The sequence below is a fragment of the Aspergillus costaricaensis genome, assembly GCF_003184835.1.
Source record: "Aspergillus costaricaensis CBS 115574 unplaced genomic scaffold BO79scaffold_26, whole genome shotgun sequence".
NCBI lineage: Eukaryota > Fungi > Ascomycota > Eurotiomycetes > Eurotiales > Aspergillaceae > Aspergillus > Aspergillus costaricensis.
The window spans coordinates 122,120-142,937 of NW_020291826.1; the positions used below are offsets into that span (position 1 = coordinate 122,120).

At 48.3% G+C, this 20,818-nt stretch overlaps 6 protein-coding genes across 6 annotated transcripts; 4 read left to right on the plus strand and 2 right to left on the minus strand.

The window, feature by feature from the left end:
* Positions 1–383: 383 nt before the first annotated feature.
* Positions 384–2,202, plus strand: BO79DRAFT_177667 (ribosome biosynthesis protein RRB1). The gene is made up of 3 exons (XM_025679941.1): positions 384–649; positions 742–1,999; positions 2,056–2,202. Exons 1-3 carry the CDS (start codon positions 451–453, stop codon positions 2,078–2,080), a joined length of 1,482 nt encoding a protein of 493 aa, XP_025537099.1. The 5' UTR covers positions 384–450; the 3' UTR covers positions 2,081–2,202.
* Positions 2,203–6,784: 4,582 nt separating this feature from the next.
* Positions 6,785–9,115, minus strand: BO79DRAFT_246971 (amino acid transporter; the record flags this gene model as incomplete). The annotated part of the gene is made up of 10 exons (XM_025685610.1): positions 9,008–9,115; positions 8,934–8,961; positions 8,648–8,886; positions 8,446–8,593; positions 8,307–8,397; positions 8,173–8,230; positions 7,568–8,120; positions 7,431–7,519; positions 7,163–7,376; positions 6,785–7,108 (listed from the first exon to the last, which is right to left on the minus strand). Exons 1-10 carry the CDS (start codon positions 9,040–9,042, stop codon positions 6,785–6,787), a joined length of 1,779 nt encoding a protein of 592 aa, XP_025537100.1. The 5' UTR covers positions 9,043–9,115.
* A 337-nt stretch (positions 9,116–9,452) lies between these two features.
* On the plus strand, positions 9,453–10,102 carry BO79DRAFT_289226 (uncharacterized protein; the record flags this gene model as incomplete). Its single annotated transcript, XM_025688758.1, has 4 exons — positions 9,453–9,784; positions 9,865–9,912; positions 9,980–9,990; positions 10,051–10,102. The coding sequence occupies exons 1-4, from the start codon at positions 9,656–9,658 to the stop codon at positions 10,100–10,102; spliced, it is 240 nt and encodes a 79-aa protein (XP_025537101.1). The 5' UTR covers positions 9,453–9,655.
* Positions 10,103–10,410: 308 nt separating this feature from the next.
* BO79DRAFT_199404 (uncharacterized protein) lies at positions 10,411–12,745 on the plus strand. Its single transcript, XM_025681416.1, has 6 exons — positions 10,411–10,763; positions 10,823–10,919; positions 10,991–11,175; positions 11,241–11,575; positions 11,682–11,975; positions 12,034–12,745. Exons 1-6 carry the CDS (start codon positions 10,586–10,588, stop codon positions 12,451–12,453), a joined length of 1,509 nt encoding a protein of 502 aa, XP_025537102.1. The 5' UTR covers positions 10,411–10,585; the 3' UTR covers positions 12,454–12,745.
* On the minus strand, positions 12,396–15,567 carry BO79DRAFT_177674 (kinase-like protein). The gene is made up of 3 exons (XM_025679942.1): positions 13,444–15,567; positions 13,068–13,397; positions 12,396–13,011 (listed from the first exon to the last, which is right to left on the minus strand). Exons 1-3 carry the CDS (start codon positions 15,496–15,498, stop codon positions 12,559–12,561), a joined length of 2,838 nt encoding a protein of 945 aa, XP_025537103.1. The 5' UTR covers positions 15,499–15,567; the 3' UTR covers positions 12,396–12,558.
* A 1,877-nt stretch (positions 15,568–17,444) lies between these two features.
* On the plus strand, positions 17,445–19,392 carry BO79DRAFT_246974 (glycoside hydrolase family 76 protein). The gene is made up of 3 exons (XM_025685611.1): positions 17,445–17,597; positions 17,667–18,406; positions 18,474–19,392. The coding sequence occupies exons 1-3, from the start codon at positions 17,504–17,506 to the stop codon at positions 19,278–19,280; spliced, it is 1,641 nt and encodes a 546-aa protein (XP_025537104.1). The 5' UTR covers positions 17,445–17,503; the 3' UTR covers positions 19,281–19,392.
* The last annotated feature ends 1,426 nt before the right edge of the window (positions 19,393–20,818 follow it).

The following is a 20,818-nucleotide window of genomic DNA, read 5'->3' on the forward strand; positions in this document are numbered from 1 at the left end:
CTAGCCGGTGTGGAATGATGGGGGCGATAAGGAAGCAACTTAGCGGCACCAAGCAGAGACCAGAGAGTGTGAGTGAAACGAAGGCGGTGCCAACCACGGAGCAACAGCAGAGCAGCACCAACAAGAGGGAAAGAAGGACAGGGCCAGCTGAGGAGTGAGGAGGGATGAGGAACAGCCCCTTGGAGGAGAAAGCAAGACAAGCAAACACAGCCGCAGCTCTCCAGAAAGCAAAGCCAGCAAAAAGCGGGCGCCAGTCTCCGATCGGGTCTATTCCCCGATAGGCTTAGCGCCCTTGTCCCGTGAATTTCGGCCTGGCGAACAGAGAAAAAAAAAGTTCCCCGACTCTCGCGGTCAGGAAATTCAGTCAGTATCCTGCTCCTCAACCGGGTTTGTGGACGACCGACATTTAATTTTAATTCCCCCGAAACCTACACGTCCCACCGGTTCATTATGTCCAAGAGATCTGCCGACGTTTCCGACGAGCAGAACGCCGCCCTCAAGGCTGGTGAGCGTCCCGTCGTCGATGCCCCTCCCGATGAGGTGGGGGAGTTTGAGGACGAATATGAGGATGAGTTCGAGAGTGAAGATGAGGTTCTCGAGGCTGGTGTAGATGGTCGTCCTGATGCCGAACGGGAGGAGGAAGAGAAAGGTACGATTATGCGCCCAATGCGACGGGTCCTGCCAATCGCATACTGCCATCCTCGATTGCGGCAGCCATACTGACCCCGACTGGTTCTTCAGATGCAATGGAGGTAGACAAGCAGACTTTCATTCCCGGAAGGACAAAATTGGCGCCCGGAGAGGTCCTCTCTCCTGATCCGTCTACGTACGACATGCTGCACACTCTCAGCACGCCGTGGCCCTGTCTATCGTTCGATATCGTGCGCGACTCCTTGGGAGACAACCGCAAGACTTACCCCGCTACTGTCTACGCCGTGACGGGCACACAAGCTGAGGGCAGACGGGCAAAGGAGAACGAACTGATGGTATTGAAGCTCAGCGGCATGAGCAAGATGGACAAGGAAGATGGCATGGACTCGGACAGCGACTCCGATTCGGACGACGACAGCGAGGCGATCCTCGAACACAAGAGCATTCCCCTTGGATCGACAACCAACCGTATCCGCGCCCACCAGACCCCCAACCAGTCCGGAGACTACTCCAAGCCCCCGCAGACTATCACCGCTACGATGCTCGAGAACTCCCAGGTCGTGATTCACGATGTTACCCCCCATCTCACCAGCTTCGATGTCCCCGGAACTATCCTCCCTCCTTCCGCCAACAAGCCCCTGTCTACTCTCCGCATGCACAAGTCCGAGGGATATGCCCTCGACTGGTCCCCGCTGCAGCCCCTCGGCAAGCTGTTGACCGGTGACAACGACGGATTGATCTACGTGACGACTCGCACCGAAGGTGGTGGCTGGGTCACCGACACTCGTCCCTTCACCGGCCACATGTCGTCTGTTGAGGAACTGCAGTGGTCCCCCAACGAGAAGAACGTTTTCGCTTCTGCCAGCAGTGACGGCAGTGTCAAGGTATGGGACGTTCGCTCGAAGTCGCGCAAGCCTGCTGTCGACGTGAAGGTCTCGAACACCGACGTCAACGTCATGAGCTGGTCCAACCAGACTTTCCACCTCCTTGCGACAGGTGCGGATGACGGACAGTGGGCTGTCTGGGATCTGAGACACTGGAAGCCGAATGCCGCGGGATCTCAGACCACAGCCTCCCCTGTCGCTTCGTTCGACTTCCACCGCGAGCCCGTGACGAGTATTGAATGGCACCCGACCGACGACAGTGTCGTCGCAGTCGGATCCGCCGACAACACGGTCACACTGTGGGATCTGGCCGTGGAATTGGACGAGGAGGAGAACCGCGAGGCGGGAATGCAGGAAGTTCCGCCACAGCTACTGTTCGTGCACTACACGGAATCCGTCAAGGAAATCCACTGGCAGGCCCAGATGCCCGGTACGATCATGGCTACGGGTGGTGCTGGATTTGGGTAAGTCATATTCCACTCTTTCCTCTCATATGGACACAAAGCTAACTATCAAACAGTGTGTTCAAGACAATCAGTGTGTAGACGAAAGTTCAACAAAAGTGCCAATTTAAACGAATGCATATAGGTAGTTTGGTGCGTTTTGATGCGTTATACCACATGATCGGTTATGTTATTGCTTTATGATGAATTATATAGATTACAATGATGAAGCATGATGCCTATGTCTTTGGTTTGTAAACACTGAACTCTTATATTTAATCTGAGTGATATTTTAGTTGTGATACGAGGTATATCCATTTAACCAATCGCTCCATGATTCATGTAGTAATAGTCGTAGTTGAACCCCTCAATTCAATTGACCCAGTTTGACCCTGGCTTAAGTCTCCACTTTCCTTGTTTTATGTAGAAATCATGCTGGGCGGGATGACCCGGATCTGCTACGCAGCTCAGCTCCACCTCGCACACTTGTGCCCTAAAGCGACAACAGCACCAGCACCAGCACCAGCAACATCGTTCGCGGTAGGAAACATGGTAGTGCTAATAGTACTTATATACAAAGAAAGCCATTATGTAACGGCCGACTGCGTCAATGCCAGAGTCACCAACTACTCGCCACACCCATCACAGGTCTAGTCGACCGGATCGAAACGACGTTCTTTCGTCAAGGTAGGTGTGTGGGAAATAGAAGTATATACCGGTAGAGGGATCATTGGCTACCTGAGTCTTGTGGCTCACTGTCAACCGGCTAACTGGCTAGTAGTAACCACCTCCTAGTGTCATTTCTGCTTGATTCGGGTGTTTGGCTTCTTTCAGAACGTCAGCACCCACCGGTTGTAGGTATTCAGAGAGCTAATTGTGCTTTCACATATAAGATGAGTATCTGGATGAAGGCTACCTGCCCCTGGGGTGAGTCGTATGATAGCGGGACCTGTTCGAGAGAGATATCGGTCCTATAATAAGTATCTTTATGTAGATCTTATTCCCTCGTCGCGTCGGTCTTGGGAGAGATGATCATGTATGAAGTAAACCAAGTATCTGAGTAGACTGCCTGCGATGGAGGCTATGAGTTGTGTGGTAACGGGACCCGATGAAGAAGACATCGACTCGTCTTAATTTATGTAGCTTGACTCGGATCTTATAAGCTTTTTGCTTTCATAGCGTTACACGTGCTGCTGGTAGGCCTTCATAGATATGACCATGTTGTAAGTAAGCTGAGTATTTGGATGGACTGCCTACCATCGATCGGGCTTATGAGTCGTATGGTAGCGGGACCTGGTCAAAAGACATAGATGGTGATTTAAGATAGGTAAATCTACATCGAAAGACGTGCAAAGCAGCAGACAATTGCAGAAACATCAAGCCTTTCCTGCTCTGGATGTCGACGACCCAGCCCAAACGTGGGCATAAAGAGGCAAATGGCTGCGATGAGAGCGAGGATCTCGCAGCCGGCGCGATTCCGATGTTTCTTTTGGAGACGGTGTTGTTGGAATCTGGTTCATATATGCATCATAGATATATGGGCATATTTGCATATATGAAGATTTCACTCTCCGAGTATCGAGTTGACGTGCTTGGCTCGTAGGTATTCAGGCTATCCAGTATAGCGCTCGATATGACGTGCCACATGCCATCCTGCTCACCAGATTGTGAGTGCTGACTGCAGTATCAGTCCCCGTCCCAGGTGCTTCTTGTGCGATTTGCGAGAACCGTATTGTCTATGGCTTCGAATTTGTCGGCCACTGATTCTTCCGTTTGATGAGCTGGTCCAGCTTATCGGCTATAGTATGAGCGATTTCGAATGTCTATAGCTTTGACGTTGTTGACCATTGTCTCTTTCTTTCGATCGGCTGGTCAGGCTTGTCCGCTATAGTCTAAGCCATCACAAATGTCTATGGCTTCGATCTTGTCAGCCATTAAACCTCTCGTCCGATAGGGTGACCTAATTTATCTTCCATATGATGAGAGGTTTTGGACACCTATGTGATATCATGGACGCTCGGTCTTAGCTGCTTCATTTTGCTCATTGTATTGCGTATCCCCGCGATCATCCTCTCGTATGATTGTACGTGGACCATGTTGTCTATGATTTCGAATCTTTTAGCCGACAATTCTTTTCTCAGTCGGCTGACCATGCGCACATTTCGTAGTCAGAGCGTTAATAAGTATCAGCAATCGCCGGGCCAGGCCACATCTGTGTCACCATACCCATTGGGTACTTCCACAAGGCATTCAAGATATTGACTGAGCTTGGGTGTCTGTCGATGTGCCTTATACTCCCTGTACGCGAGCACCAGACATGATTCCAGCATCTATAACCCTCGCAACCTTGACACGCGCAATGTCAGCAGTGAGCTTGTGAGTATCTTGCGCAGTTGCGTCTAGATAAATGCTTCGCACTCCCAGCCGCATTTGTCCCACGCCGATTCGCATCCCACGGAAGTAACGTGGGCTCGGCGGTCTCTTTCACCCTGAGCAGATCGATATTATAAGTTGGCCTTATCCAACCTGGGCTTGCACTGTGCTTTGAACCTAATAGACGTACATTGCGATCACTATATACCGTTAGTTAAACAAACTCATGAAAGTTCAAGTGGAAAACCTACTTACACAACACAGCTCTTAGACCAGAGAAAGATCAACTCCCGGGGGTATTAAGACACCGAATCCCAAATAATCCACGCTTATTCACGAAAAGAGTCCTTTCTCTGCCAATATCTAGACGCGATGGATGTGAGCAGCTCGCATCTGCCCAAGCTTTGAAGAGTGGTACCATAAGGCCACCTTTGGAGCCTATCGACAAGCACACCACCTTCGAGGGTTATCCACTCGTCAGCCCCTGAGCTAGAATAACTGGCACCGACGCCAGTCGATATGGAAGACCGGTGATGTATCAAGTGCCAGAAACAAATGCAGAACACCAAATGGTGTTATTCGGCGATGTATATTTCTCAGGCCCCATTGCCCAAGCCAACAGTTTCTGCCAGATTTATTCCTTTTCTGTGGCACTTGTGTTGAATGTGTCATCGATCCCTTGATCATAGTTGAGATTACTATGATTGATTGAAGAAAGATCGTTCTATCTTCATAGTACCGTCAGTATAAGGATCGATAAGTCTTCATCATTCTTTTCGAGCGATGCCATTCCAAGGGTCCATTCGAGAAGGAAGGCCAAAGCATGGCGTTAGCTCTCTATATCAGAAGAAGTCTGCGAATCCATACCGCTTCACAGCCGTCGCTACGACCGAAACACTCTTGACACAGGATCGAACCCTCCGCATCAAGCACACAGTTGATCTTGAAGGCTTTCTGCTGCTCCTTTTCCTCGGACTCAAAGTTCTTGATTGCAATCCCTCAGACAGCACATACACCAGGGCCACTTTGGCAAGACATCAAATCTTGCTACAGGAGTCGAGCTTTTTCTGAACGCACATAAAGAACCGCCTCTTCTAGTCCACATATGACTTTCGCTCAAAGTCCTGTGACATCAAGCTCAGATGAGAGACAACGTGCTATACTCCCCCATGGAGGTGCCCAAGCCACATTCCAACTTTTGCCACATCAACGTGACACATTCAGCTTGATATTCCTGTCGAGAAAGATTGAATAACACAATTTTCCTTTCTTCTTGTCGATAATCCTCCTTTTCACCTCAATTGACCATTATAACCATGCGAGGCACTAACAGGAACCTGTGAAAATGACCGTTTACTCAGTCAATCTTCAAAATCCGTGCCGAACTTTAGCTCTTATCCCAGCGATGCAAACGCCAACATGTCTTTGAGAAATGGCTCTCCGATGCTCTGGCATCGCTATAATTGGTACCTTCGTTCGAGTTTCACCAATGCGTGCTTGGCATGTCGAGCCATGGCGACCGGCGCCATCCACCACGCCAGTGACTCGAGTGTCTGTTTGTAGTTGGTATCTTGAGATCATATAGCGATCATCTTGTATGCCTTCTTCTTCTTCTTCTTTGAGGTGTCTGTTTATCAGAAGTGCTGTTAGTCAGACACCTGGTTGTTCATGAATGGTTTGATCTTGATGGATGTCTCTAGCATACTTTAGTCGAGTACTTGCTGATGATGATAGAGATAATACCCAACGATGGATAGAACGCGTCGATCGACCAGTCTATATTGGAGGTGGTATTGTGGTGAAGATATGATGGCCATGGGTATAATGCCCAATGATGATAGAAAGAACTTGGAACTATGACTAGTTTGATTCAGTTGTTCCTCATGTATTGGAGGAGATATTAGAGAAGATAATTAGAGAAGAAGAAGAAGAAGAAGGAAGATCTAAAGCTGAGGAGACCTCTTTTATATTACAGCTGCTCGGTGAAGAGCTGTGAGGCATGAATTAGTAAATTCACGAATCAGACTTTCATCGGCGTAGCAACTACATCTACTTTTGCCTGCATTGAAGGCATTTAGTTAATGCAAGGGCTTGCGAATCTGCGATATTACCTTTCCTCGGTGCCTATTCTATAGTTTATCTCATACTTGGTCGGTTGTTTGGAGTGAATAGCTTGTTATGAGTTTATACCGTGTTGCTAATGGCAATTGCTCTATAATCACGTTTTGATAATGTGTGAGCGAGCTATTCGGGTAGTGGGATATCAGTGTGGCAGTCAGGCACGGCGTGTATTCCTTGTAGTGAGGGCATTCACAATGGAGCTAAATTGTAGCATATAGAGGCTCGTAGATTCATCTCTTCATTACAAGTATCATTAATGACAGGTGTCCAGAGTATATATATGACAAAGGCATAGACTTAGGATTGGGTCTCCTATACAGGCTGGTCGTTCGAAATACTTAGCAACTCTTGCCTGTTTGTCTCCGCAGACGTGGAACCTTCACTCCGATGATGAACATCCCCATCCGCTTGCTGGCTGTTCTGCCTATCCCTGAATCGTTCCCATAATTTGGAAAACAGCGATTTCATAACACTTTTCAGGCGCTCTGAGGCACTTTCTTCATGATGATCGATCTTGCGAATCCATAGTCTATCCAAGGCATTCCGCAGGACCCATTCGTCGTTTGTCAATTTGACCCACCCCTTGTTTTTACTGAACGCTTTCGAGATGATGAATATAAGAAATAGGACCATATGCTATTGGTACAGAGTTAGAATGGGTAGAAGTGCTCAGTTGTTGCGTTGGCTTACCGGCCCGTACGCCATGGCAACTTCGGTGACAGTTGCGGTTTCACTCCACCATGTCGCGCTGGAAAATGCGAATATGGTGATACACCCAATCAGTCCGATCCAGGCCTGGAGTGGTTGTAGAATACGCAGACTGCCTTTAGCAATGTACTTTTCATCTAGTCGGATGTATTCAGGACGGTTGTGGTATCGAAGCCGGGGTTCGCATTTCTTCAACCTGCGCTAGCAATGAGTATCTCTTCACTATTGCATGTTGAGCAGACACACGAACCAGTAATAGTATCGAATAAATGCGAGACAGATAGCTGCCCATACGATCATTATAGCGGTGCTGGAGGAGATGGATATAACTTGGACCACCTGTCTGTGTTAGCAGATACACAGAGCAAATTTATCACACCCACACACCTGCTGTACTGCAGAGCTATCTACAAGCTGTAGGAATGGGACCCAGCAGAATGCTAGAAGTGAGACCAGCAAGGATACAACCGGAACTTTGGTGCCCTCGCTTAGAATCGCTAGCTTCTTCTTGACCCAGAGTTCTTTTGTCGAAGATCTGGGAAAGTGCTTCGCCATACCCCATAAGGTTCGGGAAGCAACGTACAGTGAAGTGTTGGCTGCAGAAAAGACACTGAAGAGTAAACAGCCGTTGAGAAATCCAGCCATTGACCCGTTTTTGGTGTTCAGCGCGGCTATGACGATCATGCTACTTGACGAACCAGGGTTAGAAGTAGCTGATAATGTGCTATTTGAAACTCCATCATGGAGTTTCGGTAGAGCAGAATCATCCCACTTCACGTTGATGACCTCTCCCAACGTGCACATGATGTACACGACTACCGCTACATACGCAGTCCAGCGAGCCGGCCAGCGAAGGGCATGGCCGTCTCGAGCTTCAAAGGCCGTCATGGCGTAGACTTCTATGCCTTGGAAAGCGTATGCTGTGAGTGGGATAGCATAGCTGGTACCATCTTAGCATTCCAGATGAATAGGCAAGGGGGAGGCGAGCTGACCACTGGGCTTGGCCATTACTGCTAAAACCTTGTCCATGTTCAAAGCTAGGAGAAGACACTACAACAAGTGAGCTTACTAGAGCCTCAATGATGGCAACGAAATTAGAATAGTGCCATTTGGGATTGTCACTTACCATCGTCCGCAATTGTATAGAGATAAATTGAAATTGCCACAATCATCACCAGCTTTAGGAAACCACCAATCGTTTCCACAACACCGTACCACTGAGTTCCTATCAGCTAAGTATCCATCAATTCGACGACACAACTCACGAAAACTCCAGTCATGTTGAGAAGGAATAAGATGACTGGAACCATAACGTAGCAGATAAGAACTCTCCACGCCGTTGCCAGGCCCCAGTACTCTAGGAGAGTCGCAGCCATGGAGGTTTGGCTGGCAAACGTTGCTGCGTATGCATACCTATTTCCCCGTTAGCTCCAAATGGTGCTTGGTGCTAGATCAAAAAAATATTACCAATAAGCCAGTCCGATAACCCAGCCAAAGTCCTCATCGACGAATGTGCGAACATATTCAACGATCGAATTGTAAACCGGGAATTGCTGAGCCAACTCGGCAATACACTCATTGACTGCTAGAACTACTATGCTGATGATGAGGACCGCAAGAATCAAGCCCATTGGTCCCGCAATGGCGAGGGCCATTCCATTGTTGGTGAATATGCCACTTCCGATGACAACACTGAGCGTGATGAACTGAGCCCTATTAGCAACGACCAAGTCAACGGAAGCATCATGCATACAAAGATCTGAAACCCAAAAAGCTCCTGCCTAGACCCCGTCAGCATATCGTCAAAGTTTCCGAAATATTGCATACTTAAGCTTTTCTGAAGTGTCCACCTGGTTCGTCATTGTGCTCGGCTATGGCATCGCCCACTCCAAGTTGTACACTCTGTGCGATGAAATCGGACATGTAGAATGGAAGATTCCAACAAATAAATAAGCAGAGCATCTAAATAAACTTGGTAAAGATAGACTTGCATAATGGGTAAAGACGCTAGGCCGGGCATCTCTCGGATGGGGGAAATCACGAGGCAACCGAGAAGGGGGGATCTCACACGAATCGGGGACATGACCAGATCAGGCTAATCCTGACTCGGAAGAACTACTAGTAATTTGAAAGTCTTGCATGGTGTATCTCAACAAATGATTGGCTGGTGATAAGAAAACACCCGCAGCCTCGTCGGACGCGACAGCACCGGGCGGGGAGAGAAGGCTGCCCTTAGTTGATTGCTTTCCTCCCTCGTCCAGTGCTATTGTGGCACGCAGATAAACCTCGAGAGCCTCATTTGGTGGGCATGGCGCTCTGTAGTGGTAACAGAATATTTGAATGCTAGCAGTCGTACACGAGGATTCGGCTCATTGTATATAACTAGCGCTTGGAACTGGCATTGGAAACTCTGGGGAACAGCGGCTACAACCTTGCGACCACAGCCATTCAGGTTTCCCTCATCTTGAAGTCTCTATGGCTTCTTCCAACCTTCCATATCGGCACGAACTTACCTCAGCCGCATCATCGTACATCGAAATGGACGAGGAAATAACAAGCTATGTGAGGGAGCGATATGACAACCAGGTCCAGACGAAGGTGGAAGTAGGTTTCCTGTCGACCATCAAGCCTGACATACAACGCGATGGACCAGCTGACGCTAATGACCATCATTGAACCCACAGTTTCGCAATGACCGATGGTGTGTTTGGGCTAGCATAAGATTTACTAAGGTATGTCATGGCTGTGCATCTTCTGATGGCAAGAGGATAAGTAAGAGGCTAACTTACTGACCAACAGGAAGAACTGGAGTATGTGTCTTAACATCAATCCACTGACGCCCGGCTGACCTGAGCCACCTCCCACTATAGTGAAATGGTACTGGAACTAAGAAGCCGCACCACAGCGCACCTGGCCGCGTGATTACGAGAAGCAGGGCGTCTGTATGGATAGGAACATCTTGATGGCTGGCCCCAATGCATTAGCTTGGGCGGCTGTACCAGTGTGGCAAGCTTCGGAATACGTGATGAGGAGGGCGAGGGTGTGTTTCAATGGACGGTGGGCGTGGCGCAGACAGGCTATGCCGTTGTTTGCTGGAAGACTAGTCCTAGATAGTCAGCCTTGACCGTAGATAACCGCCAATCAGTCTGGCTGAGGCGTTGTGCATACATATCCGTATGATTTAGTCTCATCCCTCAGCCTTGTTGAACGCTGGTCGGCAAGGCTTACCCGAAAACTCTGAAGGCATCGTGGCCCCGAAGACCGAGAGACTCGCAAAAAAAGAAAAAAAACATTTTCTGATTTCCATGTAGCTTTCAATATAAAGACAAGTTTGACTGTCATCTCAAGCTAGGTGAAAGTGGGAACGAAGTTGTGAGAAGAAGGGAAAGAAAAACAGCCAATACAATGACGGTGGACGATGACCCGGTCCAGATATGGCGCCCTTACCTGCAGCAACTGCCCTCTCACCACGACCCTTCCTCGGTCAACCTCGCCAACCTTGAGGACCATTTTCTAAACGGAGTCCCGCGGGTATTGACACGCAAAAACGAAACGCACGTCCGAGTAACGGATGTCTACGATGGTGGGTACCGTTATGGCCCTTCTGTGGCAGCATACAAACTCACGCCCATGTCTCGCAAGATCATCGTGCAACAAAACTTCACACGAATTCAAAATCGCTTCAGGATTTTCTGACAACAGAATCGGCTATACCAGATGGATTGAATATCAGGATTGTGTATGTGTACATTGTCCTTGGCCAATGTCCATTGATATAATAAGGTGCTAATCAACATTGGGATCAAATAGGTCCATCTACTCCCCAGCCGCCATTGCCCCCCTAGAAGTTACTCCGCTGTCAATGGCACTCTTGCTAGAGCGATATGCCGTACATCCATCCTTTATTCAAGTGCTGCTTTCTTTCGGGAGAAATGTTCATATTTCAGAAGCAGGGAATGGCCTTTTGTGTGTGAACGAGCGAGACAACGACACCTGTGAGTCCTGATATTTTCTCTCGTCTACGACATCAAGAGAACAAACGGTAACACGAGACGGGTAGATGTTTCATACCAGCTCAACTATGTTGAGAAAACTGGACGCAGGCTGATACCGTGGTCATGGCGCCACACTGGGGTGTACCACCACCGTCGCCAACCAAGTCAGAATGAAAAAGGTTACGACTTTTTCATTCTCCTTCACCCAAATAAAGATAGTATCTCAGACAAAAGAATCCTGAACGGGCTTGGGATCTTTGAAGACTCGAGATTGCAGCCAGGCCTAAGCCGAAACGAAGCCAGGGACCAATCAATCCTGGTTCATTCGCTAGTTCTCTCCTCCTTCATTTGCAACTGGAGATGGTATCTTCGTTATCTCGGAAACCGATTCGAAGAATATGTAGGGTTCACGATTTCTCAGCGAGTTTCTGACCATCTTACCTCCCTTGGTCAGGCCTTTCATGATAGCACAATGACTGTTGGGCTAACAGCTTTCACTAAATCAGAATGACAGAGCTCTGGTGGACTTACCTGATGAATCCACTCCTAGAGAGAGCTATAAAACGGTTTCAGAGCTTCGCAATTTGAATGACTTTGCCCTGCGCGCACATATATGCTGTCGTGGCAACCTGGACTTAATTAGCGCCCTGAAACCCGTCATTGCCTCTTCGTTGCGTAGGAGGACATTGGAATCCGCGGGACAAGCTCTCCCGGGGTGCGAAGCACTATTATTAGCGCTCCAGGGCTACATAAAGAGCTGTGAAGAGCTGATTCCAAGGATGAGGAACGCGATTGATCTGGTTGGCTTCCAAATCCTCTGTGTTGTCAATCGAAGGGCATTATGCTAACGCAACACAGGCTGGCTATACACTTTCGCTGCACAATCAACTTGAAACAGCAAGAGTCGACCGTGAACTGCGCGACCTGACCAGTAGCTTAAAGCGGTTGCAGGAGGACAACATGAATGACAGCGCCGCAGTCAAAGTAATCACATTCGTGTCGGCAATCTACTTACCCGGCTCTTTCATCGTCAGCTTATATGGAATGAATTTCTTCGTCTTCGATGAGGACTTACGCCAAATTGTTATTGCCAAGGACTTCTGGGTGTTTCTCGCCACCTGGATACCGCTAACCATGGTCACAGGATTAATATATGTGTTGATTGTATGGTTCGATGCCTGGTGGAAAAGGAAGCCGTTCCGCTTTTTCCAGCGTCCGGGGAAGGAAGACATGAGTGAACCAGAGATGCAGGTTGGGAAGGAGTTTGCAAGTGAGTGAGGTGTACTATAAATCTGGTAGTCGTTGTTTCGTTTTCTTATCTTCTTTTTTTCTTTTTCTTTTTCTTTTTCTTTTCTTTTTGCAGTCTAGGCTAAATATCATGCGTCAATGATGCCCATTACTGGGAGGTAGGTCAGATATGAAGAAGCTGGTCTCGTTCCATAATACCACTGTTGCTACCCCCAGCTGCTCATAGGCCCGTACTTTGCTGGCCTGCTTGAAGCTCTTTGGAACTTCCAGGACTTCACTGCCCCGGGTAATTGAGGCATGAGTTTGGTTTTCTCGGCGGGTGATTTCAAAGCGATGTAGATATAATCGTGCCGTAATTAGATGACCGCTTTTGACCAGCCCGAGCAGATACTCATCACCAATCATGCAGCTGACTATCACATTCAAAGTATCAAATGGGCGCTCGATGCGCTCTGGTTCAACGCTATGTGTCCCACTGCGCTGCTGATTCAGAGTAACAGCTGTGTACCTGTTCTGGTCATCTGCAAGGACACACCCTTCACCAGAACTATAAGGCATAACTGAAGTATTCCAGTGGAATCGATGCTGCTTTATATATGCTTAGTTTCGCATCATCTAACACGGGCGGCTGTAGTATGGCCTACCAGAGAATAGTGAACAGCGAAGTCTGGTTCATCTGTCATCCCCTCGACTTTCCAAACGTACAGAGACTCATGCTTTGAACTCCTTGCCCACACAAACAAGAATTTACCATTGGCGTTGAATATGGCCTGCGTAAATGATTGATCCGAGATGGGCAAGGTTAGTGTGCGCCGCACATCTGATGACGATTGGGACGACCAAGAGAGTAGTATTATTTCCTTGTCCTGGACTAAAGCGAATAGACCATGCGGAGATACGGCGACCGATAGAACTAACTCCGGGACTATGGGTAGGCTTGTCTCGAAGCCTGAATTAACCTCCCCAATATGAAGCTTAGTTTCATTAGTACAATCCCGTAAGCTGTACAAAGAAACTTACCATTCTTTTCCCTTCTCCCTTACGGGAACCTTTGCAGAAACCCCAAATTGCGAGGTACTGGCCTTCGATGACGACCTCGGCATTACCTAACTTTCCAAACAGTGATAAGAATCCAACCTCTTCGATTTCTTTTTGCGTAAGGTCCAAGTTCAGTATTTCAACTTTGTCATTGGATACTACTGCAATTGGGACCTTGCCTTGGCAACTTGTCCGCGACATATAGGTGTTAATGATATGTTTTTTGCCATGTGGTAGTAGCTTGCTCGGTCCCTGCAAGCCTGACTCTCTGAGAAATTCTCGGGGTTCTGGCATTCGATAGGATGGCTGACTGGATAATGGACTGGAAAGTTGACTCGATGACTGACTGGGTGAGGGACTGGGTGGTTGACTGAATGGCTCACTGCGTAGCTCACTGGATCGACTATTTGATCGATTGTGAGACTGACTAGATGATGAACTGCTTAACTGCCTGAACGAAGGCTCGGCTGGGGACTTGAGTGGCTGCGAATCGGGGATTTGAGGCAGGTCGCATGATTTGTACACACCTCTAACGTATTCCACAAGCTTTTGCGCTTTGGGCCTGTGCTTCTTGTCTATGATAAGGATGTATTTGATTGTCTTCACCCATTCGCCTACTACCCTCTCAGTAGAATTCTGATTGTGCTCAAGCCATCGGACAACCGAATCTCGTACTTTAAAACCTGTCGCTTGAGGCGACAAGCTCTGAGCAAACTGTTCATCCCAGTAATAGTCATTTGTGGATTCAATTTGCCTTTTCTCGGCTAAATGTCGAACACCTTCGCGTCGTCCGATTGCCCAGGCGAGTACCTCAGTGAAAATGCATCCGTAAGCCCAAATATCACTTCGACGACCTATCTTGTTAGCCGTAACTGTTGACCCTGTTCGGATAATAGCTTCCGGTGGTCGATAGGTCCCTCTTCCCCGGTGAGGGTTCACTTCAATGGTCGGTTCCTGGTAACAGCCTCTGACACTGAGTGGACGGCCTGAACCAAGCTTCTGGGGTTCAAGCACGGAAATGCCAAAGTCAGATATCATCCACTTCCCTACAACAGAGCTTGCATCATTCCTCATTAAGATGTTGTCCGGCTTGAGGTCTAAATGAGCACACATGATGTGCTCGCCATCAACCTGAATAGAGTCGTGCAACCACTGAATAGCGCATGCCAGAGCCCAGCATTGATACAACAATGGCTTGAATATGGCTGTATCACTTTCCTCCGGTATGCCAGGAAATTGATTGTGAATTTCATAGCTCCCAGCACCACCATATAGAAAGTGGTGCAGATCCCCATGTTCGGCATATGGGAAGAGAATATAGTAGTTGTGTGGACCATGGTCCACAGCCGTGTAATGCTGCAGAATGTGATGCTGTGTTGTCAAACTCTCCTTTAAAATTGTGAGATTCTTGTGTTCTTTGAGAAAAGCTTCCTTGAGGTCGAATTTCTTGCAGGCAACTTTATAGGCGAAGTTGTTGTAACTTTTACTATCTGTTTCCCAGTACCGTGGCGTTATAGTCACCAATTCCACTTCGCCAAAGCCCCCGATGCCCAGCTTTTCAGGCTTTATCTCAAATGGTAGTCGACGCTTGGAAGAAACACAATGTAGGGGCGTTGTGCAAGAGATCACTGTTGGGCAAAACTCGCATTGAATGATTTCGAATTGGTCTACTAGCTCTGATTGATCAGGGAGGAAAGCTTCGATTTGCTCTCGTTCTAGCGGAAGATCCTTATCGGTGATATTCCCAGTAAGAAATAAACTCCGAAAGTTTGCTAGGCAATGTGTGGCGTCGATTGATACGAGAGTGGAAAGGATGGCAATGAAGTTGTCTTGGATGTTCTGCATATCGTCATCGATGCGGCGGTCGGTATAGAGCACTTTGTGGATGCGATCTTTCGTCTGCCAGATTTTCAACAGATCTTGATACGAAACGAACCGGCTGGGAAGCTCGTATTTTCGCTTAGTATTATTCTCTAGGTCCTTTTTGATATCCTCGCAGGCCGTGAAGAATTCGGAGCCCGGCTGAGGAGCACTCATTTGGTCGAAAAGCAGGAGTCGGACAACATGGAAAGGCACAGTCCAGTGGAAGTGAGGAAAGTAGAGAAGGTACTAAGAAGGGTGGTGGTGAGCCGGACAGGAAACGCACCTGCCTGACTGAACACACGGTCATGTGCAGGAGGCACTGACTGATGACAATGATAAGCAGCCTTCTCTTGCCGAAGATGCGATTGCTAAACCGAGGTTAACCGAAGCAGACTACTTACTAAGTAGACTTTCAACTACCACCACCACCACTACTACTACTACTACTAGTGTTTACTGAAATGTTGGGGGACGGGTACTGGACTACTACTGAGTAGTAGTTGACACACAAAAGAGATTAGTGATTCTCTATCATGATCTAACATTCATGGTAGAGGCATGAGAAAGCTTTCGTTGGTGTGGTAAGTGTAGCTACAGACGAGTCATGCCCCTTATCGGGTATTCCTACACTTTCTCTCCATCTAGATTAATTTCCTTGGTGGGCATAATTTGTATTCTTTCGTTCAGAAGACGCGAACCATGCTTATCCAAGTGCAGCCCATCGACGTATGTGATACAAAAGCGTAGGTAGCGCAATGAGTAAGCGAACTCAGATTTTCTAGTTATTCATTCAGGAACGGCTTCAGCTCCCTTCACCAGCTGTAGCCTGACAAGATAGAGGCCGCTGCCCAACAAAGAGCCTCGTTGCCCAAAGACCGTAAGCGAGTCAGCCACTCTGGTTGGCGGTGCAGCTTGTGGCTTATGCACAGCCTTACACACTACTGTTATGATTTTACATCTCATGGTCTCACATGATTGCATGAATATAGATCCTTGCTCATCACTGCATAACTTGGTGACCATGGATTTCTAATTACTCCATACAGGACACCTGAGCTCATCGGCCTCTGAGACGATCTTCAAGCGGCTGAATGATGCCAAGGAAATGGCAGGGCAGCATCCGACAAGCGTCGCTTTATCTCCGGGCAAGCAAGGAACCTCCTCCGAACAACACAGTCGAGGGGCTAATCGGAATGGCGTTCTGACAGCGCAAATAGCGCATGCTTAGCGAAGTGATGGACCAACAAGTCACAGCTGAGTCGCGATCCCACCGAATCAGGTCATGAAAGCGCACTGGTATGGAGTACTCCGTACTACTCCCTAGAAAGCAAGACGCTGAGCTGATCGGGGAGGGATGAGACGGATCAGCGATGGACGGTGTCAAGACTTGACCAGGATTAGGCCTTAGCTTCGTTTAGGTTCACCACTGGTTTCGCGTGAAACCCCGGCTTCGGGAACCGCAGTGGGGAAGGTCTAGCAGGGGTGGGAAATTACCACTCCTGTTAAGTCACTTCGCTAGTAGACTAGTCCCGTGGGTGAGGCGGATAGTTCCTTATTCCCTCTCTCTCCTTCCACTTCAACTCAATAGAACAACTACCCCATTCACTACTATCATGGGGTTTCACTAACATTCCAGTTCACTGAATAATCATTCTGACCGATTCATAATGATGATGGAGACTTTGCAGAGGCAATTGACTAACGACTTCTCTGTCGTTTGTCAATCTTGGTCTGCTCGCACATCGCCGACTCCGTACTAACGAGTTAGTGTGAGCCGATTCTTTGTCCACGATCCCTGTCCGATCCCCATCGGGCTAAGTTAATCACCGGGGTCTTTCCGACCAACAGATAGGGTCAGCCATACAGAAGCCGTTGAAGCCGAGCCTACTAAATGAGCAGTTCCAAAGACATTGAGGGTCTTGGAGTCACAGAAAACGCTTTAGTGGACCGGCTAAATATCTTCGCATGCGGTGGTGTCTCGTTACTGCGCCCGAGTTGCTTTAGCACGTCCCGCCAATCGAAGCTGTTTTTCTCTTAAACTGTCCAGGGCAGGCATTTCTAGTTCAAATTTCATTTTCCTAGAGGCATAAATGCTCGGACTTCGCTCCTAGTCCGGGTGTCGTCACTTCCTCTTTCCGTATTTATTCATGCCGCTGTACATTATCACTGTTGAGAAGTCATGTTACGCCCAATGTGCTATCAGGCTTGGATAAGTCTGCTTCTAGGGCTTTCCGGTACTGTAGCAGCGCTGAACCTGGACATCAACAGTACACGTAAGGTTCCTTTTGGGTACTATCTTGAATGGCGCTGACCTAACCAACCCTCTTCTGTACGGTATTCAGAATCAATCAAAGATGCGGCAACAGTAACAGTTCAAAACACGCTTACCAACTCATCCCTCAGTGGAAATGTCAATCCGGTGTATGGTGATGCTAATGAGTGGCTATTTAACTCCTCCACCGTGGAGGCGTGGCTATACTCGACTCTGATTCCGTATTGGAATCTCACCGGAAACGATAGCTACAATAATCTTATTAGCAAGCGCATGTATAGTATGGTAGGACTGGAACTCGGAGATGGATGGGCGGCATCCGACAATGATACCAACATGAACCATGGAGCTTGGGCACTGGGCGCTGTAACAGCGGCTGAAATGGGCTTCCCAGCCGACTCTACCAAAAAGTCTTGGCTGACCTATGCGAGTCAGGCTCAGGGGACCATGAGGAGTACATTCACATTTTCAACTGTGTGCGACGGTGGCCTCGAAGCTGGCAATAGTGTTTTACAACCGGCGAACGAGTCGATGAAAGACGCCCTGAGCAACGGAGAGTTCCTGCAATTGTCCGCGCGACTAGCATATCTTACCACGGGTGATAACCAATCTGCTTATGCAGACGATGCAGTCACGATTTGGAACTGGTGTGTGGATAACGATATGGTGGTGGAGTCAAATTGGACCGTCAATTTTCTGGTGACGAATACGACCGCCTCAGGAGATTGTACGGCGATGACTACGAATAATGGACAATACACATATGCCTATGGTTTGTACATGAGCGCAGCGGCATACATGTATAGTGTGGTAGGTTTGCAAAGGCTCCACCATGGTGTGCAAGAAAATTATGGCTAATCATGTGGGCTTAAACTAGACCGGCGCAGCTGTTTGGAAGAAAAGGGCAGAAGGGCTGTTGAATACCATCATGAACACGTTTATTGACGATGGTGTGATACAGGAACTTGGAATTAAATGGAAAGCCGGCACAGGTTTCACGGGTTCGAATATGGACGATGATACTTATTACGCCTTGAAGGGCCTCCTGGCATCATGCCTTGCGGCGGTGACGCGCCTCATGCCAGAGACTGTGGACACTATTGAGCCTCTCCTCCGGAACACTGCAGAGGCTGTTGCGAAGCAATGCAGCGGCATGAGCAACGGCACTGTCTGTGGTTCCGATTGGACCAAATCGACGTATGATGAGGATCCCAATTTCTTCAGTTCGATGAGCGCCGTGAACGCATTTACTGCGAATTTGTTGATGTCACGGAGCTCCAATAGCTCAAGCACCACGGGATCGAGCACCAACGGAACAAGCACGGACGCGGAAAGTAGTGGAAGCTCAGGTGGGCTCTCTGGCGGAGACATTGCTGGTATTGTAGTCGGATCCGTTGCTGGCGCGGCCTTGATCGCTGCTGTGGCCTTTCTCATCCTCCGCAAGAAGAGGAAGCAAGCCGCCAGTGGAGCCGGAGTAACACCGGAGAAGAGTGTGACCACTGACTCTAAAGGCGGCTATCAGGCTGCGGAGCTCGAGCCACGAGAGGTTGCGGAGCTTCCCCAGGGCGCTGCCTCCTACAATTTCCCGGAGATGGACACCGACACTGCGATGGAGCAACCGCCCCAGGAGCTGCCGCCCCAGGAGCTGAAAACGACGAAGACGATCCGTTATGAATTGGCCTAGCTGTGATGTAAAATTATACCGACTAATGTACATAGAAGGGAGTGCCGGGGATTCGTAATACACGACCTAGCAAACGATTCATCTTTTAACTGAGGAACAGTGTTATCTAAATCATACTGGACAGGTATATCTACTGCTGTTTTATTCCAGGTTTTAAGTGATCTGCATGCTACGCGCCAAGGTGTTGATCCTGTTATCGCTTCATAATAGTAGCCTCCATAGCAGGTCCGGTAGTAGATCTGATGGTAGTAGCCCAGGTAATAACCCCGAGAACCCCGAGAACCCCGATACAACCTACACCTGGATCCAAAAAAAAGAATCATTCAAAAGGATATTCGCCTTTCCCGATATTCCCTGATTGTAAACAACCTTAGGAAATCTAGACTTTGAACGGCTCTTGGCACTAATGCACAGTAGGCAAGGCTTGTCGTCTACACAGGGATGTGCAGCTGGCAAATCATTTCGATCACATGATTCATACCAACAGCTATATTTGACTGAAAGCTGCCGCTGTTGCTTTCTTGCATCCAAAGGGGATCCCATTACTAAGCTAATACCGGCAAATCGATGTCTGTATGGCCTACAGAGTGATTGCCGAAAATATCTTACGTGAGATCTTTGCCTAAAATTCCCTTAACTAACCATGTTTTATAGACATAATCGACACTAACCTTCCTAGGTAAGGTGTGTAGCAATACTGGAGCGGATTCTCTCCGACCGAAACCAACCCTCCCGGTACACCATCAACTGCACTCCAATCCTTCCCTTCGAAAGAATAATAAGATACAGGTATTATTGAAGTCTTGTTGAGGCAATGTGTGAAGCATCATCAACATAACACAACTTTCCTTACCACAACAGCATATCACGATGGTTGAATAGTCTCCAGAATACCCCTCACTTTTCCCCCGTCCACCTGAGCCTCCCCGCGCCCGGGGAAACACTATCTACCCCACAAACCAGTTGAGCGAAATGTGGAGAGCGAGTGCAGATGTCTGCAAACATTGCCTTTGCATGTGCACGAACCACGCTAATCAATGCCGAATTCTTCATCCGGCTTCATAACGTTTGGCTCTGACCAATGTTCTCTCCGCATTTCCTTTGGAGACTGAACTACTCCTCTTTTAGAGTGATACCAGTACTACGCTTGTTTCACGGAATATTGCACTGGAAAGAACTTTCGCAAATATTGCGGGTCTCTGTATGGTCATGTCGGTCCACCGATGACGTCCCTATTCTCTCCCAGATCATCTGGACTTCTCTCCGGAGCTTGCGAGCTGCGGGGGAGGATTATGATTGCCGTTGTTCTTTCCCGAAGGAAGATCATCTTCTCGGGCATCGTTAAGATTGTTTATGAGAGCAGCTGGTGGATGCTTCCTTCTTCCTATAAATCGGTCTGCAGCTGGCATCCGACATAACGGGTAACATGCGGCGATCGTTGTCGCAAAATCTGGTCTGCAGTTCTCCTATCCGTCGTCCTTCGCCATACTAACAAACTAAATCCTCGCAGACATTGTCAACGCATCGAATCGGTCAAC